Source organism: Rhinatrema bivittatum, chromosome 6 (assembly GCF_901001135.1).
Source record: "Rhinatrema bivittatum chromosome 6, aRhiBiv1.1, whole genome shotgun sequence".
Classification (NCBI taxonomy): domain Eukaryota; kingdom Metazoa; phylum Chordata; class Amphibia; order Gymnophiona; family Rhinatrematidae; genus Rhinatrema; species Rhinatrema bivittatum.
Window position 1 is genome coordinate 181,379,102 of NC_042620.1, and position 26,480 is coordinate 181,405,581.

At 48.1% G+C, this 26,480-nt stretch overlaps 1 protein-coding gene across 8 annotated transcripts in view; it reads left to right on the top strand.

Annotated features, from left to right (window-relative positions):
* The window catches only part of CFLAR (CASP8 and FADD like apoptosis regulator), a 143,025-nt gene that overhangs the window by 109,592 nt on the left and 6,953 nt on the right, over positions 1-26,480 (top strand). For 7 of the 8 annotated variants that reach the window (XM_029606229.1, XM_029606231.1, XM_029606228.1 and 4 more), the window contains 2 exons: positions 9,653-9,702; positions 11,004-11,082. In XM_029606229.1, the coding sequence (XP_029462089.1) occupies positions 9,653-9,702; positions 11,004-11,082 (129 nt within the window). The remainder of the gene's footprint in view (positions 1-9,652; positions 9,703-11,003; positions 11,083-26,480) is intronic. The other variant, XM_029606235.1, reaches the window with a different exon arrangement.

Below are 26,480 nucleotides of genomic sequence, written 5' to 3' on the forward strand. Positions count from 1 at the left end.
CGGAGAGCAGCATTCATGGCTGACAGCAGCAGGTCTGTTTGTGAGATATCTCTGGGGAAGAAAGCAGCTCTGCAGATGGCGGGAGAGCCACCCAGTTGGCAGGGACAGGCATGTCAGAATCTGTTAGACATTCCCTCACTGAAGGTAGCAAACCTTGATAAAACCAGAGAACGTGCCTTTTCAGTTGCCGATCCGATTTATGGAAATCCTATCCCAAAAGAAATCAAACTTGAAGGAGCCTAAGTTCTTTAAGAAAGCTCTAAAGTCTTGCCTGTTTCAGAAAGCATATGCATGTTAAAGGTTTAGCGCCACCTTCATCCCTCTGGGAGTATGTTTTTATTGTTTTGTTATAGTTTGACTGTTTGTTTTATTACTTTAGTTAAATATGTTTGACTATGGATGTAATGATGTACCCCGCCCTGAAAGTAGGAAGGACGGGCAAGAAATGTTTTAAAATAAATAAATAAAACAGCTCGCTCAGACATAGGAATGGTGGCCGCAGGGGAGAGGAAGCATCAGGGGAAGGAGGGGATTCCCCTCCTCCATTATCCTCTCCCATCCAAGGCACCACTTGTATACACAGGAAGACCTCTTGGATTAGGGGTCAGATGATTGAGACTTTTTCCTCAAAATTTGTTTTTCTCCTGCAAAAGACCTTTCTAGCTAGGAAGGATGCAGGAGGAAAGCACTCCAGTCCATAGAATTGCTGTGGCAGACAAAAGCTAAAAGATTGGACTCTCGGGGGGGGAGGGGGGGTATGGAAGCATTCGCTGCGTGCTTGGTTTGAAAGGGTAGTCTGGAAATGCATCAGAGGACTCAGAAGGGGTGGGAGGTTCTACAGAGGAGTCCCTGTACCCATGGCAGAAGGAGACAATCCTGAGGTGGTCAGGCTGTTCAGGAAGGAAGAATTGTGGCCTCTGATCCTGCACATGTTAAAGGAACTAAGGGTTAAGGTTCCACCATGAGAGTGATTAAGAAGGTGTTGATCCTGTTATGAAAGGATTGTAGGACTGGCAAAGGCTTTTCCCTTCCATAGTACAGTAAAGAAGTTAGTAGTCAGAGAATGGGATACTCCAAAGGTTTGTACCCCCTACCAGAGGATGCATTAGAGCTACTGATGCTCCCAAAAGTGGACACTTCGCTCTTGGCAGTGACCAAGAAAATTGCCATCCTGGTGGCAGGATCCACCATTTTAAAAGAAGCGCAGGAGAATACAACTCAAGAGGATGTTTGAAGTTTCGGCTGTAGGCATCATTGGTCTACAGTATCTTTATGCAACAAGCCTGTTTGTTGGGTGCAGCACTTGCAGGCATAAGGTACAGCCTCCTCAAATTCCAATAAGCAGGTAGAGCGTGTGGAGGCAGGAGTGGCCTATGTTGCAGCGCTTTGTATGACTTAATTCATACGTTTGCCAGGATTATGGTGTCAGCAGTATCAGCCAGAAGACTCTTGTGGTTGCAGAATTGGTTGGTGGATATCTGGTCCAAGTCGCAACTGAGTAATCTCCTTTTCCTCCTCTCAGAGGCAGGGCTCTGTTAAGATGCAGTCCTTTTAGAGCCCTCATAGACCAGCCTGGGAGAACTCCAATGAAGCAGCTGGAGGAAGCAAGAGTACATAATGAAACAAAGCTGGTCCACTCTTCCCTAGAAGTAGTCAGGGGGGAGGCTGGCCACCTTCTGTGAAGAGGTCCATGATCACAACGGAGCAGTGGTCCTGGAAGTAATTAGACTGCTACACTTTAGAAAACGTTGATCTAGTTCGAGAAGCCTATATGTTCTCCCCTTGCGCCTCCTGCGTCAAACGAGGCAATTTGTACCACATTAGATGATTTGATGCACCTGGAAGCAATAGTTACCGTTATCTGGGGGGAACGAGGAAAAGGAAAGTACTCCATCTACTTTGTGGTTCTGATAAAAGGAGGGAACCTACCAGCCTATTCTAGATTTGAAGAAGGTGAATGCAGCTCTCAGGGTGCCATAGTTTTGAATGGAGTCTCTGCGATTGGTAATAGTGGCAGTCGACAAAGGGGAGTTCTGGCATTGTTAGATTTAACAGAAGCTTATCTGCACATACCCATCAGAGCAGAGCATCAGAAATTCCTGCATTTCATGGTACTGGGAGACCATGTTCAGTTTTGCACACTCCTGTTTGGTTTAGCAACAGCACTTTGAACCTTCACCAATGTAGTAGTAGTGGCCATAGCTCTGTGGAAGGAAGGTATCTTAGTGCATCCTTATCTGACTGACTGGCTCATTTGGGCAAAGTCAGAGGCCCTATATCAACAGTCAGTACATATGGTCGTGCAGAGGTTGTGAATCCTGGGCTGGGTGATGAATCTGGCAAAGAGCAATTTGGTTCTAACCCAGTCCCTGGAATATCTGGGGACCTGATTCAACACCAAACTAGGCAAGATATTCCTCAAAGCGGATAGGGTGATGAAGCTTATTGCAACTCTCAGTACCCAGGCTATGGTATTATTTGCAGGTCCTAGGTTCTGTGGCGTCTATGCTCGATCTAGTTCCCTTGGTGTTTGCACATATGTGGCCTCTTCAGAGGACACTTCTGTCCTGCAGGAATCCACAGTCAGAGGAGTTTCAGCTTCCACTAGCATTCCAGAGAGAATCCAGGTCCAGCCTTTCATGGTGGCTTTCTCGGGCCAATTTGGAGCAAGGAGTAGAGTTGGAAATACCAGATTGGGTGGTAGTTACCACCGATGGCAGCCTAAAGGGTTGAGAGGCTATTTGCCAAGGGAAAACAACTCAAGATCGGTAGTCAACGGCAGAGGCATAGTGGTCCATCAGTCGTTTAGCGACAAAGGTGATTCGCATAGCGTTGCTTTCTTTTCTTCCGCAGTTACATGGTCGAGCAATGCGAGTCCTATCGGACAATGGTGAATTTTATCAACCGCCAAGTGGGAAACAAGTCTCATGAAGGCCAATATTCAAAAATCACTTAGATGGATAACTAAAAAATTATCTGCCCTAAATGATACAAGTGGCATATTCATCCACTCATCCAGCTAAGTTAGCCAGATAAATTTAGACCTGCTTCCGAGCAGGTCGAAAGTTTTTTATATATAACCAGATATCTTTAAAAGGGTGGAAGGGCCTAGCAACATGAATTCTAATGAAGTGTGAGGGAAAGGCTGAGCGGTAGACAAAAGTTGTTTTTTATGGATGTAAAAGGTGATGTGGGGTGGGGATGTGTCAGGCCGCTATGGCATCTCTGAAATTGGGGAAGTGGGAAGAAATTGGGCCACAGGGCCCTGTACCACCTTTTTTTTTTTTTTTTTTTGTTTCCCACTGCTACTTACTCAGATATCTTTTAAAGACAGTTATTTGGCCATACAAGGCCAGATAACTTAAAGTAGGTATATTCAGCTGGACATTTTCCAGCTGAATATACAGAAGAGGTTATCCAGCTATCTTTAGCTAGATAACTTCTCTACTAAACGGTCTATTGAATATTGCCCTCATGGTGTTTCAGAAGACCCAGAGCTTGTCCATTGGGCAGAACACCTGGCAGGTGGACTCTCTCAGTCAACAGGTGTTGAACCTGAGAGAATGTGAGCTGGTGGAAGAAGGCAATGACTCTCATTCTTACCGGAATGTTACTATTTATTTTATTAGTTTTCTATTATTTCTAATTCTATTTAATTGTTTTATCTCTCTGTAAACCGTTTTGAATGTATTATAGACTAACGGTATATAAAAGTATTAAATATTCCTCAGCTGGACTTGATGGCATCAAGACAGAACATCAAGGTGTGCTGCTCTTTCAGTCACAGGCAAGAGAGTAGATCAGAGGGACTCGACGCTCTGGTTCTTCCACGGCTGTCAGGGATGTTATACAACTTCCCTCCATGGCCCTGATAGGAAGAATGTTATGGTGTATCAAGAGGCAATCGGGGAAGATTCTCGTGGCTCCAGAATAGCCACATCTGCCATGGTTTATGATCTGGTAAATCTCACGGTAGACAGTCCCCTAGGACTCAGAAATCTTCAAAAGTTGCTTCATCAGGGACCAATCTTCTCGGATCAACAGATCGCTTTTGTCTCGTGGCCTGGCTTTTGAAAGGAATCATTTAAGACTGAAGGGATATTCAGAAGCAGTCTTTAGCACCTTACTACAGGCTAGATGGCCTTCCACCTCCTTGGCTTATGTCAGGGTGTGGAAAGTGTTCGATGGGTGGTGTCTCAAGGAGGGAGTTGAGCCTACTCTAGCTTCAGTGTCTCATATTTTGGCCTTTTTGCAGAAGGGACTTCCATTTAAGGTGGCAGCCTTATGCTGTTTTTGAGGTAAGGTGCATGGGTATCCCTGGCTTCGCATCTGAACTTGGTCAGTTTTCTTCATGGGGTGAAGAATTTGCATCCCCTCGTAAGAGTGTATCCCTCGTGGAATCTTAATTTGGTGCTATGGGTGCTCTGCGGATCTTAGTTTGAGCTGTTGAGAGAGGTATTGCTAAAGGATCTTACCCTGAAGGTGGTCTTCCTGGTGGTGATTTGTTCTGCCAGAAGGATTTCAGAACTTCAGGCCTGGTAAGAACATAAGATTGCCATACTGGGTCAGACCAAGGGTTCATCAAGCCCAGCATCCTGTTTCCAACAGTGGCCAATCTAGGCTACTGATGCTAGTAATGGGGATCCTTTTCAGTTTCCGGATTATAGTATGTCAATGCACACGGTGCCTTTTTTTTTTTTTTTTTTTTTTTATTACTGAAGGTGGTTACCAATGGTTTTCAGAGATCTGATCACCTCTTCTATCTATTTAGTGGAGCGAAGAAAAGGGTTAAGGCCTCCAAAGCTACCATTGCATGGTGGCTGAAGGAGGCAAGTGTGTGAGTAAATTTGCAAAGGTCAGCCAATTCTTAAGGGGCTGCATACCGATTCTACTAGGGCACAAGCAGCATCCTGGGCAGAGAGTCAGTTTATTTCCCCAAAGGAGATCTGTCAGGTGTGCCTTGATCTTCACTACACACTTTCACAAGTCATTACTAACTTGATGGTTGGGTGCTGGGTACATCCCAAGCTCCCCTATAGACTCCCCTGGAGTCTATAAAAGCAGTCTTTGGATGTGGTCAACACCACATCCAAAGACTGCTTTTATAGACTCCAGGTTCTGAAACGACTCAAACCACTTCTTTTTTTCCAAGACTTTAGGACAGTCCTCCAAGCACTGCTATTTGCCAAGATAGACTACTGCAGTGCCCTTCTCCTTGGCCTCCCCAAATCGACCACCAAACCACTGCAGATGATACAAAATGCGGCAGCGAGATTACTGACCAACACCAGCCGTGGAGATCACATTTCACCCATCCTCAGAAAACTACATTGGTTACCAGTAAATTTTAGATTCCTCTACAAATCAATCACCCTAATACACAAATCCATCCATCATCAACTCCAACTCGACCTTGAAATCCCCTTCAAATTACACTCTTCCAATAGACCAATTAGAGATGTTCACAAAGGTACGTTGAATTTCCCTCCTACCAAAGCCTCACGCCTTTCCTCGACCAAGGACCGAGCTTTTTCAATTGCAGGACCAGCGATATGGAACAACATTCCTTCAAGCCTCCGATTAGAACCTTGCCTAATAACGTTCAGAAAAAAACTCAAGACGTGGCTATTTCACCAAGCATTCGATGACCCGCCAGACAATCACAAGTCATATTTTATCTCACCTGGATAGAGGATAGAGGTCCACTATCCTTTCGAACGAAGGACAATCACAGGTTAAAGCATTTTAAGCTCTAACGCAAATTCCTTTTGTATTATGTTATAATTCCTCCTGCCTTTCTTTCTTCCAGCTTTTAAGCTTCCCAAGTTTTTTTACTCCTTGTTAAATGTAACTTTGCCTTATTCACTTCTCTTGTTAATTACTTTTATTTATTGCTTCAGTTATACCCTTGTTCTATGTAAACCGATCCGATATGGTTATTACTATGAAGGTCGGTATAAAAAAGTGTTAAATAAAAATAAATAAATAAATCCCATGCATCTGGATTGATCTGCGGTATGAACAAGAAAGGGAAATTAGTTCTTACCTGCTAATTTTCATTCTTAGAATACCATAGATCAGTCCAGAGCCTCTCCCTCTCTGGAAAGACCACATTCCTTTCTGTGTGTAAATAGTGAGAACTTGTTGCTGCTTGGGTAACTTTTAATTCCCATAGTTGACTAAAGGCTCCAGTTTGGGGGCTCAACCTTCGCCCTGCTCAGTTTAGAGGGGTGAAGTTTGTTTTTGGTTTTACTCTCATCTTGACATGGGTACATGTCATACTGAGATACTGCAGGTGGCATGGTATTTTAAGTAACAGTGTCACTGAAGCTTTTCTTCTGTCTCCATCTGCTGGTAGGGATGAAAAACACATGCATCTGGACTGAACTGTGGTATTCCAGGAACAAAAATTAGGTAAGAACCAATTTTCCTATATTCCAGTTTGGGAACTCGGCAGGAGCCTGGGCAGGGGCACATGTACTGAGTACAGTCATTCCAATGGGAAATTCTAGCTGGGAGGTGCAGTGGGGAGCCCCTTTGAGTCACAAGCTGGCCTAGCTTTTAACAGTGGACATGGCAGGGTAGAAGTCTAGTCTGCCTAGCTGATGCAGAAGGTAGTCAATGGTTAGAGACAGGTATATAGCTCAGCTGCCCAAGAAATTAATATTTGAAAGTAATAGGCCATCGCTTTATTTTCATTAAACTTGAGTGATCATTGATTAGGATATGGAGGGGGCATTGAGATGAGACAGTCACTTCTGCTTATCTTATATACCCGATCCATGGGAAAATAGTAAACCTCCAAATGATTCTGTGCCTCCCACTTCACCACTCTGTTGAACATCTGCCAGGGAAACAGCAAGGCCATTCATGCTCTTCACATCACCCATCATAGGACCAATGAAGCAGATACCACTTCCTCCATTGCCCACTGCTCCTGCCATGACACTGGGCAGCACCTATTTGGTGCTGCTGAGCTCAGTGAGCACTCCTTGCAGTTTCCTCAGGCTACCTTGTTCCATGCCTGCTGCCAGCCAGACATCAGAGGACAGCCACCTGGGACCTCTGCAGCCAGGACAGGTTATAAGAACATAAGATACTTGCCACCCCAGGTCCTACTGCAGCTGGAGCCTTGCTGGACTGTTTATAGAGAAAAAACTTCCAAAGGATGGGCCTCTGCTAGAAGGGCCTACGATAACCTGAAAAGAGATGCTTGCCAGAGTCTGTGGGGAGAGTTGCCACAAAGTTGCTGAAGAAGTCAACAAAAAAAGGAGCCATGCTATTCTGCCACCACTGCCACAGGGCCCAAAAGAAACTTGAACAAAAAATATCTTATCAGCTGTTAAAACAGGGGCAGATTTTCAAAGACCTACATGCATCGGGCCTATTTTCAAAAGGCCCTGAGGCACACATAAAGCCCCAGGACCCGCATGTTATAACATCGGGGGTATATGTGCATCTGCGCTCCTTTTAAAATCTACCCCATATTGCCCAGAGCGCACAAAAGAAGGTGCTGCCACCTCTGTTGCTCTGTAATTCTGTGGGAAGGAAAGCCATGGAAGTTCTCTTACCTCCTGACTGTATCTTCCAGCAAGGCTCCTCATTTTACTCTCCCATCCTACCTCTCACAGCCTTCTGAGCTGCCACCATGTTTCGTGTCAGGGCTTGCTCAAGACTATAGTCATGGTGGGGTGGGAGAAGGGGAAAGATGTAGAGGGGAACAGCCAGAGGCATGGCACCATGTTACATGAAGTGCCATGCACTCCAGTCTGGTGCACTGCATATTTTTCCATTTATTTTTATTAATTTAGTAAATTTACAATTTTATTAAGTATTTTTCAAATGTAACACATAATGTGAGTCTGCAGGAATATCAAGACTGTGTCTGTAATTTGCAGGGAAAGGGGTAGGAGTGAGTATTGAGGGCTGGGGAAAGGTGGTAAGAGATGGGGGGAGTGAATGGTTTGTTTTTTTTCTTTCACTGGGACTCTAGAAAAAATGTGAAAATCACTATTTTATAATATAACAATAAACCATTGAACCATTGAGATTAGAATACAGCAAAGTTAAAACATCTCTTATCCCTTACAGATCTTTCCCTCTAAAAGATTATGGAAAGAGAACAGCTGCTGTTGCTTTTTTACTTTTAATGTTTTTTAAATGCTTTCTCTACGCTTGCACTACCTTCTCATGGTAGGTTCTCTACTGCCAAGAATCAGAAGTGATTAACAGAGTTGCACCTTTGCACTTTGGGGAGATTTACTACAAAATCTGCAATGGAAAATCGCTCCATGATACATAGGCCTGATTTTGTTCATAACATTTGCAATCCCAGTGGAAATTGCAAGTAAGCCTATGTCAGGTACCTGCAAGAATACAAAGAAAGCATGTAAAGAACAAATTTAAAAAGAAGCTGGTAGGTGTTCCCCAGGCCTTCCTTTTCCCTAACTTTTTAAAATGAAAGATTTTGGGATCAGAGTTGGTCAGGGAGCATGTTAAGTAGAGTTTTACTTTTGTGTTTCCTGGAGAGTAAGGGGAAACATCCGAGTTTTTGTGAAAGAAACAATGAAAATCAATTTCCCCCTGTTTTTAAAATCTTAAATGTGATTCTGTTTCCTTTTCCAAACACAGAATAGAACTTCCAACTAATTCCAAGCACTTGGGAACATAATGGGCTAGGCCTGGGTTATGAAATGTTACTCTTACACAGAAGTGGTCTAGTGATAAGAGCAGCAAGCTGAGACTCAGGGAAGCCAGGGTTCAAATCTCACTGCTGCCCCTTGTGACCTTGGGCAAGTCACTTCACCCTCTACCACCTCAGGTAGAAATGTAGAGCCTGATTTACAAAGGCTTTTTCCCATTTCGTGTCTATGGGTAAAAAGCTTAGTAAATCAGGCCCTTAGATTGTAAACACCTCTGGGGACAGGACATGCCTACTGTACCTGAATGTAACTCACCTCGAGCTACCAATGAAAAGGTGTGATTGAAATCTAACTAAATAAATGAATTCAGGAATTTGTAGAACTGTTTCTCCATATATCAAATTCAAGGGCACACATCCTGAACTGTGAGAACTTGTAGTTTTATTAGTTAAACTTGATTGTGTGCTTCACGTCAATGAATATTGAAGTATGGTATAAAAAAAATATAAAAAAAACTTTCCCACGCCCACTACAAATGACAACAATCTATTAATAACATATATCTGCAATAATATTTACTTACTAAAAATCCATTTCATCCCCATCAGTAAAATTCCCTCATGGCTTGGGCTGCTTAGACAACTTTCAGTTTTATAGCTTTCCAGTTCCTACATAAAAAGCGCCATATATGTTCTCTTGAGCTCTGCATTCTATTGTATATGTACAGTACTTAAAGATATAGCAAATGTGATTTCAACCAGTAATCCAGGCAAAAAAATGGTCCTGAAAGTCAAGTATCCTGAGGGTCACAGTTCTACAAAGTAAATAACTTCTTAGAGCATTGCCAGACGTCATCACATACCATAGAGCTGTGCCTCAAAGCAGAGGTACTTTGAAATCTGCACCTTTTTCTTCCTTTCCTATGTAAAAATGCTTTTGGGCATAAGGAGAAAAATGATCATTGAATTACAAGACACTTTATTCATTTAGTTATTCTCTGTATCCCCAAGCAGGACCAGTCCAATTATCAATCCAAGAATCAGGAGAATGCAGTTCCCAGGTAATTAATACTTTTAGCTAGTTTTGTTTTATTATTTCCATATTTTGCTTCTATTTCTGGAGATAGATGGGTCACAGTATTGAGAAGGAACGACCAATGTAGATCAGTAATTTTGGGCCTGTTTTAGAAGGCTCGCGGGTGTAAAATTTGGGGGTTATGTATGGGGCCGCATGCATTTTCTAAAGGGCCCAGCCACACACGTAGCCTCCGATACGCGCCAAAGGGGCAGGCTGGGACAGTGCCATTAGACACTGTCATGGGGAAGTACGTGTCAGCAGCCAGCCGGCCCACGGAAGATACTTCTGCTCCGGACAAGCAATAAGTAGAAAAATAAAAAATAAAATTGGGGATAGACTGAGAGGGTGCTGGGAAAAACAGAAATCACGTCGCTGCATGTAAATTAAATCCCCTGCGCGCGGAGCAGGCCACCCGCCTGCACATGCGCACAGGAATCCTATTTTAATATGTGCGCGCATGTTATAAAATAGCTGTATCCATGTGTGCACGTTTTTTAAAGTCTACCCATTTGTGTGTATGATAAATAATGATAGGAACATCTTACACAGAAAGTAATGATGCTATTTCCTCTTATGATCTGCAGGGTTTACCAAGACTTTGAGAGCACTTATAGGACAAAGGAGGATGTGCAAGAATTCACCTTTTGTTTTTAGGGCCTCTCTACTAAAAGCTCCTAAATAATATTATGGTTGATGATTTCCATTCTGTGTATGTGGCTTCAAACCTATGGCAATGAGCATCTTGCTGGTAGAGGAACAGAGCTGTGCATTCTCAATGCCCACAATATATATTCTGCCCTTTTTATTTATATCCACAGAGTGAAAATCATAAACCATAACGTTTAGGTGTTTTTAGTAGAGAGATGTATGAAGTAAGAGGCAGTGTTGTCCTTCCTGATGTGCTTAAGTATTCTGGAATATTCAAGCCAGCAAAGCTTAAAATCCTTTTTTTTTTTTTTGTGGATTCTCAAGAGGTGTTATGCCTATTGTTGGTATCCACTTATTAGGTAATAAAAAAAAAATATAGCAGCAACAAAATGATGAAATCCATATTGATTATTTAATTTAGTTTATTTTTTTAAATATATTTATACATGCACATCTTGCCAAGTAAAAATGTGTGGAATTTTAGGAAATGGGGAAAGTACATTGACTTTGTAATTGAAAGATAAAACAATGTGTATTCTCTCTACATAAGTTAGGAACAGTAAGTTAAATCCAAAGGAGAAATAAACTGGAAAGAAAAAAGACCAGAGAAACTTATACCAATCTTATATCTGGCAGGATTCTGGTGACAGGTACAGAATGCAGAGTAAACCCTTGGGAATCTGTTTGATTATTGACTGCATAGGTAATGATGCAGGTAAGTAATTTCACTCAGACAACCAGTTAGTTTTCTTTATTTGCTTTCTATGGTCTGCTGCTAACTTTTTTTTTTTTTAATGTTTATTGAAGATTTTCCATAATAAAGCAAGATTATACATCATAAACAATTTAAAGATTAGATAAACTTTGTGCTCCCTTCAGTGCTCACAGTCTAGTAAATCCCTCCCCCCCTCTTCCCACCATCCTCAATCTACCCCTTCCCCTTCTGAAAGAGCTTCCAGATGTTTACAAAAACCCTGTATCAGTCTCATTTAATAGCCCGTAACTTCTCCATTATATAAACAGCCCATAAATGTTTATACAAATGAGCCTCAGTTGGCACTCCTATTCTCCTCCAATGTGCTGCCACCTCATATCTTGCAATTGCAAGCACATGGTTGATCAACTTGGCTCACTTCAGGGGAGCACCCTCAGGAGGACCATTTAGCAAGTAAACTATAAGATCCAGGTCTACCTTCCAGATGTTTACAAAAACCCTGCACCAGTCTCATTTAATAGCCCGTAACTTCTCCCTTATATAAACAGCCCATAAATGTTTCTTTTCTCATTTTTCAATATGTTTGATTTGTTATGCACTTCATGATTTTTGTCCAGTTTCTTTTGGTAAATATAACTTTAAAAAGTCTCAATTAATGAATGCTAAACTGAATCGTTCCTAGGCACACGTGCAGTAGCTTTAACAGCTGGCATCCTATGCTATAATAAATATATGGCGCTCCATTGGCAGATTTTGGTTAGAAGAGTATATCCTGTGCAGTATGATTACTAAAATCCAAGAGGAGAATCTTGCAGTTCTTCCTCCTAGAGTATGATCTTTGGCATGTATAAGTGCCTACGGTTTCTTTCCTCCTTAACAAAGGACCTTTCTGTTGCTGTAAATTCCAAGGTGTATAGTCATCTTTCCCAAGGACAAGCACAGTTTTTGAACTCTGCAGATTCTGTTCATAGGAAGTAAGACTGAAAACTTTCTGGCGTAATCTATGCAGGGTAACATGAGTTCCCAGCTTATATATATACTCCCGAGTTTGTTACGTTCCAACTCTCCTGATAAACAGTAAAAGGTAAACTGAAACAATCCTGAGATATACATGCAGGTGATTACATTGTTTAAAAGCACACATTATTTCCTTGCACAAACAGGGAAACTGAGTCAGTTAACTGAGTGGGACTTTGACACATTCTTTGCCTGTTAATGAGTTTCTGTAGAAAATTTAAACATCCATACGGAAGCATGTGTGGAAGGGGGATGTAATTGTCGACAGAGCTATGGTTGAAGCTTTGAAATTTTTGAGTAGTAGTGCCAGTCATCAAACAGACCTTTTTGTGTCTGTTAACTTTTGTCTAATACATATGCATCTATTTCTTGGCAGGCCGATACAGTAAGGACGCGTTAGAGTGCGGCAGTGCCGGGCGCACCCTCGTTTGCCGCACGCACAGTTCGGATCACATACCGCTCGATACTCTATTTAAATTGCTTGCAAATGCAAGCCGCGTCCAGCGCGCGTCCATGAAGCGCAATCCATTTTACTGTATAGGTGCTTTATACAGCACCTATACAGTATCCTGGGTGCGCTGGTACCTGTCATTTCAAATGACAGGTACCAGGAAGTGGATTCCCAACTTTAACCAAAAGAAAACCTAAAATCTCCTCCTCCCGAAGCGACTCGACATGTAAAGTATTGTGAATAAGTGTAACCAAAGTTAACTTACCTTTTCTTTCTTTCAGCCCTCTCTGCCCTCCTCCGGAGGCGCTGCGGCTCCCCTGCCTCCCGGGGGCAGCCGGCGGCGAAAGCGGCTTCCAGCGGCCCCCGCCAGCGAAGATGGACGAACGCATGCCCGTAGTGCACGGGCGCTCAAGCCAGCGAAAGCACATGAACGGGCATGCGTGACGTATGCCGTGACGTCACACACGCCCGTTCATACACTTTTGCTGACTTGGGGGCCCGTCAATTTGGGCGCTCTAGCCAGCGAAGCGCATGACGTCACGGCATACGTTCATACGCTTCGCTGGCTTGAGCACCCAAATTGACGGGCACGCGCATTCATGTGCTTTCGCTGGCTTGAGCGCCCGTGCACTATGGGCGTGCGTTCGTCCGTCTTCGCTGGTGGGGGCCGCTGGAAGCCGCTTTCGCCACCGGCTGCCCCCGGGAGGCAGGGAAGCCGCGGTGCGAGCCTCCGGAGGAAGGCAGAGAGGGCTGAAAGAAAGAAAAGGTAAGTTAACTTTGGTTACACTTATTCACAATACTTTACATTTCGAGTCATTTCGGGAGGAGGGGCTTTTAGGTTTTTAGGTTTTCTTTTGGTTAAAGTTGCTTCAGGAGGAGGGGAGAGAGGACTGGGGCTGCCCCGGAGACCGGCACTCATGGACGCAGCCAGGACAGGTGAGCGGGGGCTGGGGGAAAGTTTGCCGTCTACCCTTACCCCTGCCTCTAACGCAGGGGTAGGGATAGGCGGTAAATTAGCAGGTTAAACGCGCGGCTAAACTACAGGTTAAAAAGACGATAGTCGGGGTGCACGTTACTGAATGGGGGGAAATAGCTAATCCAATCATTTACATCTCATATACATGCCGCGGGCGGAAAGGGTTACCTGTTGATTTAAAGAAGCGGTAAGGATGGGTTAAAAAGGATAGTGAATCGCGGGTTGGACTAACGCGGCCAAATTGTGAGTAGAAAGCGGGTTCCCTGTACGTACCAGGATCAGTCCAGGACACCTGGGTTGTGACTCCGCACCAGTAGATGGAGACAGACTAAAACTTGTGGGCGGAGCATATATGCCCCTGTGCCAGTCACAGCCCCTCAGTCTTACTCTGTCTCCAGTAGGTGGTGCAGGTCAGGTCACAGCTCCTTCCTGCCCTGGTTCTGGTACTCCGTCAGGGTCGGTTCTTTTCTTTTTCTTGGTTTTAGGCCAGTTTAGTGTTTTTCAATTGGGATTTTGATTTTGCTAAATTGTTCCTGAGGTCCCGTCCGCCCTGTCTCCCAGGGGGGTTGTGAGGTCCTGAGGGGACTACCCCCCCCTGGTTGAGGCCGCTGCTAGGGTCGAGGACCCGGCTTTCCCAGTAGCAGCGTCAGGGGTGACACCGGGGAGCCCGGTTCACTTACCCCTGCTGGACTAGGGCTCCAGGACCGTGGATAGCGACAAGCGTTGTTTTTGTAAAAAAAAAAAAAAAAATGTTTTACTTTTGTTTTCGGTCTCTCTGGCTTCAGCTCTCTGCTGCTTTGCGTCGCCGCTCCGTGGGGTCTCCGGGGGGGGCGCCGCTGGCAGGGGGGGGGCCGCTTTCGCTAAATTAAAATTTTTTCTCCCGGTGCGCTCTCCGCCGCGGCTCGCCGGCAGGCCTCGTGGCTCGGCCTGTAGGGCCTGCGGCTCAGCGCGCGCGCGCGGCTTCCCCGCGGTGGTCTGTATGCGGCCTGTTTCCCGGGCGGAGAGGGGTCATCCGGGGCGCCTCGGGGGTGCTCGATCCCGCAGCGCACGATCGCCGCCGCGCAGGGGGGGGCTCGGCAGAGCGGCCCCAAGACTTTTTCCCGCTGAGCGCGGGAGTGGCGGCCATTTTGGCCTCGGACCGTGAAATGGCGCGGGAAACGGCGGGAGCCTCGGGCCTGCCTCCCGCGCTTTTCTCCTCAGCGGGTTGATACAGGGGGGTCCCCTCGGGGGTCCCTTGGTCCCCGGGGGTTTTCAGAGGATGATTCTTCAGCCTCGGGGTCCCTTTCGGAGGATTTTGCGCTGTTGTTGCGCAAAGTCCTAAAGTGTAAGCGCAGTAAGCGCGGCCGGGGGGGACCCGCAAGGCCCCCCCCAGGGAAGACGTCATGCAATCCTAAGGGCGCTGCGGAGGGGTCCCGGGGCCCTTCCCGAAGTACGCGGCTTCCTCGTGGCGTCCCACAGGAAGCCGATTCCGATTCCCCCCTGCGGTGGACTCTGATTCCCCGGAGAAGCCCCTGAAAGGGGCCGACGGAGATGGGACGGACGAATCCGCTCAGCCAGGCGCCGGATAGGGATCCCAAGCAGTGGAAAATGATGATCCCAAGGTGGTCCGGCTCTTCCGCAGGGAGGACTTGCCACCCTTAATTCCGGCCATTCTCCAGGAGCGGGGAATAGAAGCTCCTCCGGTGGTAGCCCGTCAGGAGGCAAACATGGATCCGGTCCTGTTAGGTCTCTCGGCTCCGGCAGTGGTTTTCCCGTTTCTTTCTCCTCGACGAATATTCTGTTCCGGGAATGGCACACCCCGGAGTTAGGTTTGAAGGTCAGTAAGGCCATGGACAAGCTTTACCCGCTTCCGGAGGATGCGCTGGACCTTCTCATATTCCCCAAGGTGGACTTAGCGGTCTCCGCGGTAACAAAGAGATCTACCAGTTCCGGTCACGGACGCGGCAGCTCTCAAGGACCTTCAGGACAGGAAGCTGGAAGTGCAGCTCAAGAAGATTTCGAGGTTTCCGCGCTGGGAGTGCAGGCTGCCATCTGCACGAATTTCGCTATGCGGGCCAGTCTGCGCTGGGCCCAGGTTCTTCAAGCCAAGGCGGATTTTCCGCAGACGAGGCAGCGCAGGCAGATCGTTGGGAAGCTGCAATAGCATATGGCGTGGATGCGCTGCACGATTTGCTGCTCACGTCGGTTAGGTCCATGGTAGCGGCTGTCTCGGCACGCCGACTTTTGTGGTTGCGCAACTGGGCGGCGGATGGTTCTTCCAAGGCTCATTTCGGGGTACTACCATTCAAGGCCATTTGCTGTTTGGCAAGGACTTGGACGAGTTAACGAGTTCCCTGGGGGGGAAAACAGGGCCTTCTAGCTTCCCGAGGATAGATCCGGGGCGAGGTCCTCGTTTTCGGCCAGTTCTCTTTCTCGGGGTCCCAGGAGGTCGCGTCCTCAAAGGGCGTCCGGGCGTTCGTATAGGTCTTCCTCCTCCCGTACTCCGCAGTGGCAGCAACAGTCCTTTCGAGGTAGGCGCTTCGGTAGACAAGGAGGTGCCTGGCAATCACGGCGCCCAAGTCTTCGCAATGAAAGGGGGTCGGCCCATCTCTCGCCGCAGCCTCGGCACGCCGGTTCCAACGGCGGGGTACGGTTGATGTCTTTCCGAGAGATGGGCCGGTGTATCGGCGGACCAGTGAGGCCTCACGGTCATAGGACGCGGCTACGCGTTGGATTTTGCTCACACCCCAGCGGACAAGTTCCTGGTCTCGCCTTGCAAGGCTCCCGAGAAGAAGGCGGCGGTGCGCGACACCACCCAACGCTTAGAAGGCTTGGGAGCTATTTCTCCAGTCCCGGTCAGCCAACACGGCAAGGGCCGTTACTCCATCTACTTCATCGTCCCAAGGAAGGACGGCGCGTCCAGACCCATTCTGGATCTCAAGGGGTGAACCGATGCCTTCGGATTCCTCACTTCACAATGGAGGCGATTCGTTCAGTCATCTCCTCGGTAAGGCCCGGCGAGTTTCTAGCCTCCCTGGATCTCACGGAGGCATATCTTCACATAGGCATTCATCCATCGGTCCAACGCTTCCTCAGGTTCTGCGTTCTAGGGCGGCATTACCAGTTCCGAGCGCTCCAGTTCAGGCTCGCGATGGCCCCACGTACATTCTCGAAGGTGATGGTCGTGGTGGCGGCGCAGCTGCGCCGAGAAGGTCTCTGCGCCGAGAAGGTCTCCTGGTCCATCCTTACCTGGACGATTGGTTGATTCGGGCAAAGTCCGAAGATCAGTGTCGGATGGCGGTAGCCAGGGCCTTCCACCTTCTGCAGTCCCTAGGATGGGGGGTCAACTACAGCAAGAGTCATCTGACACCCACGCGGACCTTGGAATATCTGGGAGCTCTTTTCGACACGAAGCAGGGCAAGGTGTTCCTGTCACACGAACGGAGGTGCAAACTGCAAGCTCAAGTACGTCGCTTATTGTCTCTCCGCCAACCGCGGGTCTGCGACTACCTTACGGTCCCAGGGTCTATGGCTTTCGCTCATCTGCGTCCATTACAGTCATCCTTACTATCCCGCTGGAAGCCGGTCTCTGAGGAATTCCATCTACCGCTTCCACTCAAGGGACACGCGAGGTCCAGCCTGCTCTGCCTGGGGAGCTCGGTCCAAGGCCTATGGTCCGTGTCGCAAGCCCAGTGGTCTATCAATCGCCTAGAGACCAGAGCGCGCCTAGAGACCAGAGCGCGCCTAGAGACCAGAGCGGTCCGTCTGGCCCTGCAAGCCTTTCTGCCGTTGCTGCGGGGGAAGGCAGTTCGAGTGTTGTCGGACAATGCGACCACAGTGGCATACATCAAACGCCAGGGCGGACCGAGGAGCCCCCAGGTGGTGGAGGTGGCTCAGCGCTTGATGGCCTGGTCAGAGCTACATCTCAGCAACATAGCAGCGTCTCACATTGCGGGAGTCGACAACGTGCAGGCGGATTTTCTCAGCCGTCATCGTCTGGATCCCGGAGAGTGGGAGTTGGGGGACGAAGCTTTCTGCTCATTGCAAAACGTGGGGGGTGCCCCACATGGATCTGATGGCCACGTGGCACAACGCGAAGGCCCCGCGATTTTACAATCGATGTCGAGAACGGGGGGCAGAAGGCGTCGATGCGTTGGTGCTTCCCTGGCCGACGGATGTGCTGCTCTACGTGTTTCCCCCGTGGCCGATGATCGGCATGATTCTACGGCGCATAGAATTGCACCCGGCCAAGGTCGTCTTGGTGGCACCGGAGTGGCCGCGCCGGCCGTGGTTTGCAGACCTCGCCCAGCTGGCGGTAACGGCGCCCCTTCGGTTTCACGGAATGGCGGGCCTGCTCCATCAGGGCCCCGTCGGGCATATGTCCGTGTCTGGGTGGTCTTTGAGGACTGGTGCGTGCAGCGTGGGGTGGTCTCCACTTCGGCTTCCGTCTCCGACATTCTGGCGTTCCTCCAGGCTGGTCTGGCCAAAGGCCTGGCGTGCAGTTCCCTTCGGGTTCAAGTGGCAGCGCTCGGTTGTTTGCGGGGTACGGTCCGTGGCACGTCCCTTGCGTTCCACCCGGACATTGCTCGCTTCCTCCGGGGTGCCAAATGCCTTCGTCCTCCCTTGAGTCTTCCTTGTCCGGCTTGGAACCTCAACTGGGTTCTTGTCCGGCTTGGAACCTCAACTGGGTTCTCTCCTCCCTATGCACGGCGCCTATTGAGCTTTTGAAACGCGCGACTCTTACGGATCTCACTCTTAAGACGGCGTTCTTGGTAGCGATCGCCTCAGCGCGGCGTGTTTCCGAGTTGCAGGCCCGGTCCTGTAGTGAACCCCTTTTGCGTGTTTCCGATTCCGGAGTTGCTTTGCGCACAGTTGTTTCTTCGCGCACAGTTCCTTCCTTCCTACCGAAAGTGGTGTCGTCTTGTCGTATGAATCAATCAGTGGAACTGCCCGCTTTGGCGGCCGGGGAGTTCTCTGTTCCGGAAGCGAGAGAATTGCGGACGCTTGACGTGCGGAGGTCCCTCCTCCGATATCTGGGGGTCAGTAATCCGTTTCGGGTCACAGATCATCTGTTTGTCCTGTTCTCTGGTCCTAAGAAAGGGGCCGCAGCGTCTCGCACAACGATCGCCCGGTGGCTTAAGGAGGCCATTGCTTCAGCGGTGGCTTAAGGCGGCCATTGCTTCGGCGTACTGGGTGCGGGGAAAACCGCTTCCCGTGGGCCGGAGGGCTCACTCGACTCGTGCGCAGGCGGCATCGTGAGCGGAGGCTTCTCCGGTATCGCTCAAGAGATTTGCAGGGCGGCTACCTGGAAGTCGTTGCATACCTTTCTCAGGCAGTACGGGGGATGTCCGGGCTACCGACCCCGGAGGATTTGGAGAGAGGGTACTCCGAGCGGGACTCTCTGCTTCCCACCCTCGGTAATTTAGCTCTGGTACATCCCAGGTGTCCTGGACTGATCCTGGTACGTACAGGGAAAGGAAAATTAGTTTCTTACCTGATAATTTTCGTTCCTGTAGTACCAAGGATCAGTCCAGGATCCCGCCCGCAGTGCTACGCTGAAGTAATGGAGAGTCCGCTCTTTGTTCTGAATTCTTCTGTTCCGCTTGTTAACTCTCTTGGTTGGAGAGTCTGTTTCCAGGAGGGGTGTTTTCCCCGTTCTATTAGCGGTTTCTAGCTAGCTTAGTTCTCTGGTTGTGTTCTACTTTGACATTACGTATGACTGAGGGGCTGTGACTGGCACAGGGGCATATATGCTCCGCCCACAAGTTTTAGTCTGTCTCCATCTACTGGTGCGGAGTCACAACCCAGGTGTCCTGGACTGATCCTTGGTACTACAGGAACGAAAATTATCAGGTAAGAAACTAATTTTCCTTTAGAAGCAGGGTAACCGCGGCTGCACTTTACTGTATCGGCCAGCTAGTGAGTTAAAAGGAAGTGTATTAAATGCCATTCTATGTGTGTGCCCTCTACTGGCCCACTATAGTAATAACATGTATGGTTAGTGAAACTTTTTCATCAACAGGTTGTTTTTACTGGATATCCTAATGTATTAAGATGTGTTTGGTTGCAGAACCACATGTTAACATGTGGTTCTGCACCCATTTTTGTGTGCACAGCTTTGCTTCTGATTTAACCAGAAGTTTAGCACACAAAGAAGCACTCATTCATGCAAATCCTATGTTAATGACTGTATTAGGTGCTAATCTCCAATGAAGAGAAGGGCATAGGTTTAATTTGTTTTAAGAACATAAGAAATTGCCATGCTGGGTCATCAAGCCCAGCATCCTGTTTCCAACAGAGGCCAAACCAGGCCACAAGAACCTGGCAATTACCCAAACACTTAGAAGATCCCATGATACTGATGCAATTAATAGCAGTGGCTATTCCCTAAGTAAACTTGATTAATAGCCGTTAATGGACTTCTCCTCCAAGAACTTATCCAAACCTTTTTTGAACCCAGCTACACTAACTGCACTAACCACATCCTCTGGCAACAAATTCCAGAGTTTTATTGTGTGTTGAGTGAAAAAGAATTTTCTCCGGTTAGTCTTAAATGTGCTACTTGCTAATTTCATGGAAAGCCCCCTAGTCCTTCTATTATTCGAAAGTGTAAATAACCGAGTCACATCTACTCGTTCAAGACCTCTCATGATCTTAAAGACCTCTATTATATCCCCCCTCAGCCGTCTCTTCTCCAAGCTGAAAAGCCCTAACTTCTTCAGCCTTTCCTCATAGGGGAGCTGTTCCATCCCCTTTATCATTTTGGTTGCCCTTCTCTGTACCTTCTCCATTGCAACTATATCCTTTTTGAGATACGGCGACCAGAATTGTACACAGTATTCAAGGTGTGGTCTCACCATGGAGCGATACAGAGGCATTATAACATTTTCCGTTATATTCCGTTATAACATTCCCTTCCTAATAATTCCTAACATTCTATTTGCTTTTTTGACTGCTGCAGCACACTGAGCCGACGATTTCAAGGTATTATCTACTATGACTCTTAGATCTCTTTCTTGGGTGGTAGCTCCTAATATGGAACCTAACATCGTGTAAATACAGCAAGGGTTATTTTTCCCTATATGCAGCACCTTGCACTTGTCCACATTAAATTTCATCTGCCATTTGGATGCCCAATCTTCCAGTCTTGCAAGGTCCTCCTGTAATGTATCACAGTCTGCTTGTGATTTAACTACTCTGAATAATTTTGTATCATCCGAAAATTTGATAACATCACTCGTCGTATTCCTTTCCAGATCATTTATATATATATATATATATATTGAAAAGCATCGGTCCAAGTACAGATCCCTGAGGCACTCCACTGTTTACCCTTTTCCACTGAGAAAATTGACCATTTAGTCCTACTCTCTGTTTCCTGTCTTTTAACCAGTTTGTAATCCACGAAAGGACATCGCCTCCTATCCCATGACTTTTTAGTTTTCGTAGAAGCCTCTCATGAGGGACTTTGTCAAATGCCTTCTGAAAATCCAAATACACTACATCTACCGGTTCACCTTTATCCATATGTTTATTAACCCCTTCAAAAAAATGAAGCAGGTTTGTTAGGCAAGACTTCCCTTGGGTAAATCCGTGTTGACTGTGTTCCATTAAATCATGTCTTTCTATATGCTCTACAATTTTGATCTTGAGGATAGTTTCCACTATTTTTCCCGGCACTGAAGTTAGGCTCACTGGCTATAGTTACCCGGATCGCCCCTGGAGCCTTTTTTAAATATTGGGGTTACATTGGCCACCCTCCAGTCTTCAGGTACAATGGATGATTTTAATGATAGGTTACAAATTTTAACTAATAGGTCAGAAATTTCATTTTTTAGTTCCTTTAGTACCCTAGGATGCATACCATCTGGTCCAGGTGACTTGCTACTCTTTAGTTTGTCAATCTGACCTACTACATCTTCCAGGTTGACAGTGATTTCATTCAGTTCGTCTGACTCATCACCCCTGAAAACCATCTCCGGAACTGGTATCTCCCCAACATCCTCATTAGTAAACACGGAAGCAAAGAATTCATTTAGTCTTTCTGCAATGGCAGTATCTTCCCTAAGAGCCCCTTTAACCCCTCGGTCATCTAATGGTCCAACCGACTCCCTCACAGGTTTCTTGCTTTGGATATGTTTTAAAAAGGTTTTGTTATGAGTTTTTGCCTCTATGGCCAACTTCATTTCAAATTCTCTCTTCGCCTGTTTTCCTAGTGTGTAGCCAGATGGACTCAGGACCAGTGGGTTATGGGTTCCCCTGCTAGCAGATGGGAGATGGAGTCAGGTTTCAAAGCTGACGTCACCCTAGATATACCCCTGCAGTGACTTCAGCTCTTCAGTAGCTCTCCGTCTCCTTAGTAGATGTGGACGCTATCCCCACACTAGCATGGTGTTAGCGGGATTGCAGCACTAATCCAAAGGGAGAAATTTTTTACCTTCACCTTTAAAGGAAGATCAAGCTCTATTCTCCTGCGGTGATACCTAAGGGTCCCTCCCCCAGTTGAGAATTCCTGAGGTGATTTCAGAGATCCCTCAGAAGTGTGCCTTGGGCCGGTAGCTGGTTCCCGGTGTGGACTTAGCTGCTGAAGCAGCTGAAAGGCAGCGAGTGCAGAAGTCAAGCATGGCGGTGAAGGCCAAAGTCCTCTCCCTCCACAGCCGGAGACAGTCTCTGGACTCAGCTGGAAGCGCTGAGACTAGGTAAGTAGAGAAGAACTCCTCTGATCCAGAGACGTGGAAGGGCTTCGGTAGGTCTTTCCTCCGGTCTCCTTGCTCGACATGACGTACCAACTTTGTTCCTGATCTCATTTAGGGTGAGGGAAGGGGATTCAGAGCAGGTTTAGCGGTCCCCCGATGGGGTAGTCCATATTTTCGGCTCGGAGGACTCTCCATGTGGCGATCTGCGGTGGCGCCATTTTCCCCCTTCAGCCGTTGGTATGCATGGTGTAGGCCGACCTTCTGTGCTCCTAACGTACGCGTAAATACGCGCATAACTGCACGCATATCCTCAAGCACAATTAACCACTTGCACATATGCGTGCCAAGGAGAGTCGCGCGCCCGATAAACAACCAGCTAAACACACAAACCACACAGGCTATGGCCCCAGCAGTAAAGAAGCTCAGGTGACACTCCCTCTGCACGGCCTGCCCTATTAGAGCCGCACAGTCTGACCTGGAATCCTGCCTGTGTCAGCACTGTGAGGAGGCACAGGGAGGGCTGGATTCTTAAAACTTTTCCAAGCCGGGCCCTTCCCAGTCTGAGGACGGGTCAGCCGTGACCTTATCCTGCAGTTCCCCAGACCTGAGCAATTCCAGGATGGTCCTCCCCGGGAGAGGGCAGTTCAATGGCCATTACCCGGTTCTCCCTGGGACAAATATAGATCTGGCGGCCTTCTCTTGGTTGGAATTTTTTCAGGGCCTCCAAGCTTTTGTTCAGGCGCAGTCAGCCCCTGTTCCTGCCCGGTTGAACCCCCAACTGGGGGGCCTCACTCTCCCTGCCCGGCCTGTGGGTCTCGAGACATGCCATGCCTCACCAAGACTATCCCTGACAGGGACCCAGACACCACGGATGATGATGGGGAAATCCCTCCAGGCCTGGAACCATACCGGAACATGCTTAGCTTCTTCCACAGAGATGAATTATCAGCACTAGTCCCCCAGACCCTAAAGCCTCTGGGAGTTCCAGGCACGGATCCTATGGCGGAGCCAAAGAAGAACCCCATCCTGGGGTCTCTTTGGAAAGCCTCTTGCTATTTCCCAGTGCTGGAAGCCATCCAGGAGTTGATTGATCTGGTGTGGGATGCCCCGGAGGCAAGCTTTAAAGGAGGTCGGGCGTTAGAGGCCTTGTATCCTCTGGACCCAGTAGTCAAGGAACGCCTGCGTTTCCCGAAAGTGGATGCCATGGTCTGTGCCGTCTCAAAGCAAACAATCATCCCTGTTGAGGGAGGAGTGTCCTTGAAGGATGCTCATGACAGACAGTTAGAATCCATCCTTAAGAAAACCTTAGACACGACAGCAGTGACACTGCAGATTGCTTCCTACTGTACCCCAGTGTCTCGCTCCTGCTTGCTTCTGTCAAGAGAGCCAGATAGCTCTGGGGCCTATGCTGGAGAGGCGATGGAACCCGCCGCAGCCTTCCTGACAGATGCAAGCTCGGGCCTAGTGCGTACCTCGGCCAGAGGAGTAGTCTCAGTGGTGGCAGTCAGAAGACAGCTATGATTTTGGAACTGGTCAGTGGATGCAACCTCTAAGGTGAACCTCACAAAGATGCCCTTTAAGGGATCCCTCCTATTCAGAAGCGAGTAGGATAAGCTAGCCAGTAAGTGGGGCGAATCTCCAGTGCCTCGACTACCGAAAGACAGGAAAAAGGGGTTTCAGCACCCCTCACCTATGAGGGGTCGGGCCAGGGGCTCCCAGCGCTTCCAGCCCTACAGAAACCAGTCGTTCCACTCACCTCGACCCTCAGGGAGGTCTGTCCTTTCAGAACTGGCAACCCAAAAGGGTTTCCAGGCTCTTTTGGGAGCCTGAAACTGTTCCCAAAAGAGGGAACAGTTTCAGGCTCAGGCTCGACCCAAGCTTCCCAATAAAGTTGAGCCGATCCATCTGCAGGAAGAGGTGTTAGGGGGTCGACTTTCCCTCTTCTACCAGCGGTGGATCAAGATCACGTCTGACAAATAGGTACTGGACATCATACGAGAAAGCTACGCTCTGGAATTTCGCAGCAACCCTCGGGACAGGTTCATGATATCACCTTGCCATTCCCAGCGCAAGAAACTGGCAGTAGAATCCACATTTATAAGGCTCCTCAGTCTGAGGGCTATAACTCCAGTACCTATGCCCCAAGTAAATACGGGGCATTATTCCATCTATTTTATCCTGCTCAAGAAAGAGGGCTCATTCCGGCCCATCCTGGATCTCAAGAGCATCAACCATCATCATCATAGTAACAGAGTAATGAAGGCAGAAAAAGACCAAAATGGTTCATATAGTCTGCCCTGCTAGCTTCCCAAGGTAGTAACTGCCGCTCCGTGCAAGTTACCCCATGTTTCTCTTAAGGGTAGTAACTGCCGCTCTGTGCAGGTTACCCCCATGTTTCATGAGGGTAGTAACTGCCGCTCCATGCCGGTTTAGCTTTTTTATTTATTCCCATCCTCTAGTCTTTTAGGGATCCACAATGTTTATCCCATGCCCCTTTGAAATCCTTCACAGTTTTAGTCTTCACCACTTCCTCCGGAAGGGCATTCCAGGCATCCACCACCCTCTCAGTGAAGAAATATTTCCTGACATTGGTTCTAAGTCTTCCTCCGTAGAGTTTCAAATCATGACCCCTAGTTCTACTAAATTGTTTCCAATGGAAAAGGTTTGTTGACGACCATGGATCATTAAAACCTTTCAAGTGTATCATATCACCCCTGCTCCTCCTCTCCTCCAGGGTATACATATTCAGGTTCCTCAACCTCTCCGCGTAAGTCATTTGATGAAGACCACCCACTATTTTGGTCGCCCTTCTTTGAATCACCTCCATCCTGTCTCTGTCTCCTTTGAGATATGGTCTCCATCTGTGGATATTGCACTTTCACATGGAAACTCTCCACTCAGTCATAATGGCAGTGCAACCGGGAGAGTTCTTAACCTCCCTGGACCTCTCCGAAGCCTACCTTCATATTCCAGTCCATTAAGACCCACCAGCGCTTTCTACGCTTTGCGGTACTGGGCTGCCTTTACCAGTTCTGGGCATTACCCTTCGGTCTGGCAACTGCCTCCAGAACATTCTGCAAAATTATGGTGGTCATGGCAGCAGCATTGAGGAAAGAAGGGATCCTGGTGCACCCATTCTTGGATGACTGGCTGATCCAGGCGAAGTCATTGGAAGAGAGCCTCCAGGTGACCAGCAGGGTCAGGTCCCTCCTACAGGAACTCGGTTGGGTCGTGAACATGGACAAGAGCAACTTCAGGCCCTCCCAATACTTAGAGTACCTGGGAGCCCGATTCAACACCAAGCAGAACAAGGAGGAGGAAACTGATGGACCAAGTATGCCAGTTGGGGACCACAATGTGCCCCCAGGTCCTCTGCCTCATGGCATCAACCCTAGAAATAGAACAGTGGGCAAAGGCTCATATGCGGCCTCTCCAGTGCTCCTTACTGTCATGCTGGAACCCACTGTCCCAAGACTACTTGATTTGCTTCCACCTACCAACGGAGGTATGCTCTTGGCTCCAGTGGTGGCTACAGGAAATCCACCTAAGCAAGGGCATAAGCCTATCCTCACTGAGCTGGATCATCCTCATGACAGACATGAGCCTCCCAGGATGGGGAGCTCACTGTCAGGAGCTGACAGCCCAGGGACAATGGACCAAGGAAGAGGCAAACTGGATCATAAATCGCCTGGGAACTCTAGCGGTCAGACTATATGCCTGCAATTCAGCCACAGGCTCCAGTGGCAAGCAATTCTGGTGATGTTGAACAACTGTTGCCTACATCAACCGCCAGGGAGGAACCAAGAGCCATCAGGTGTCTCTGGAAATAGACCCCCTTATGGAATGGGCGGAATTAAACCTACAAGGGATCTCTGCCTCCAAGATTGTGGGAAAAGACAACGTCGCAGCGGACTTTCTCAGCAGGGAAAGCCTGGACCCAGGGGAATGGACGCTGTTGACCAAAGGCTTCCAGCTCCTAGTAAATCGCTGGGGCCTCCCAACCATAGACCTACTGGCCACATCTCACAATGCGAAAGTCCCCTGGTTCTTCATTCACAGATGAGATCAACATTCCCAAGGGATCGATGCCCTTGTCCAGACCTGGCCAGAGGAGGACTTACTATACGCCTTCCCCCCATGGCCTCTACTGGGCAAGATCATCCGCAAGATAGACCACCACAGAGATTTAGTCCTAGTGGCCCTGGATTGGCCCAGACGCCCATGGTACGCAGACATGCAGAGACTCCTCTTGGCGTTTCCTCTGTACCTCCCCCCACAC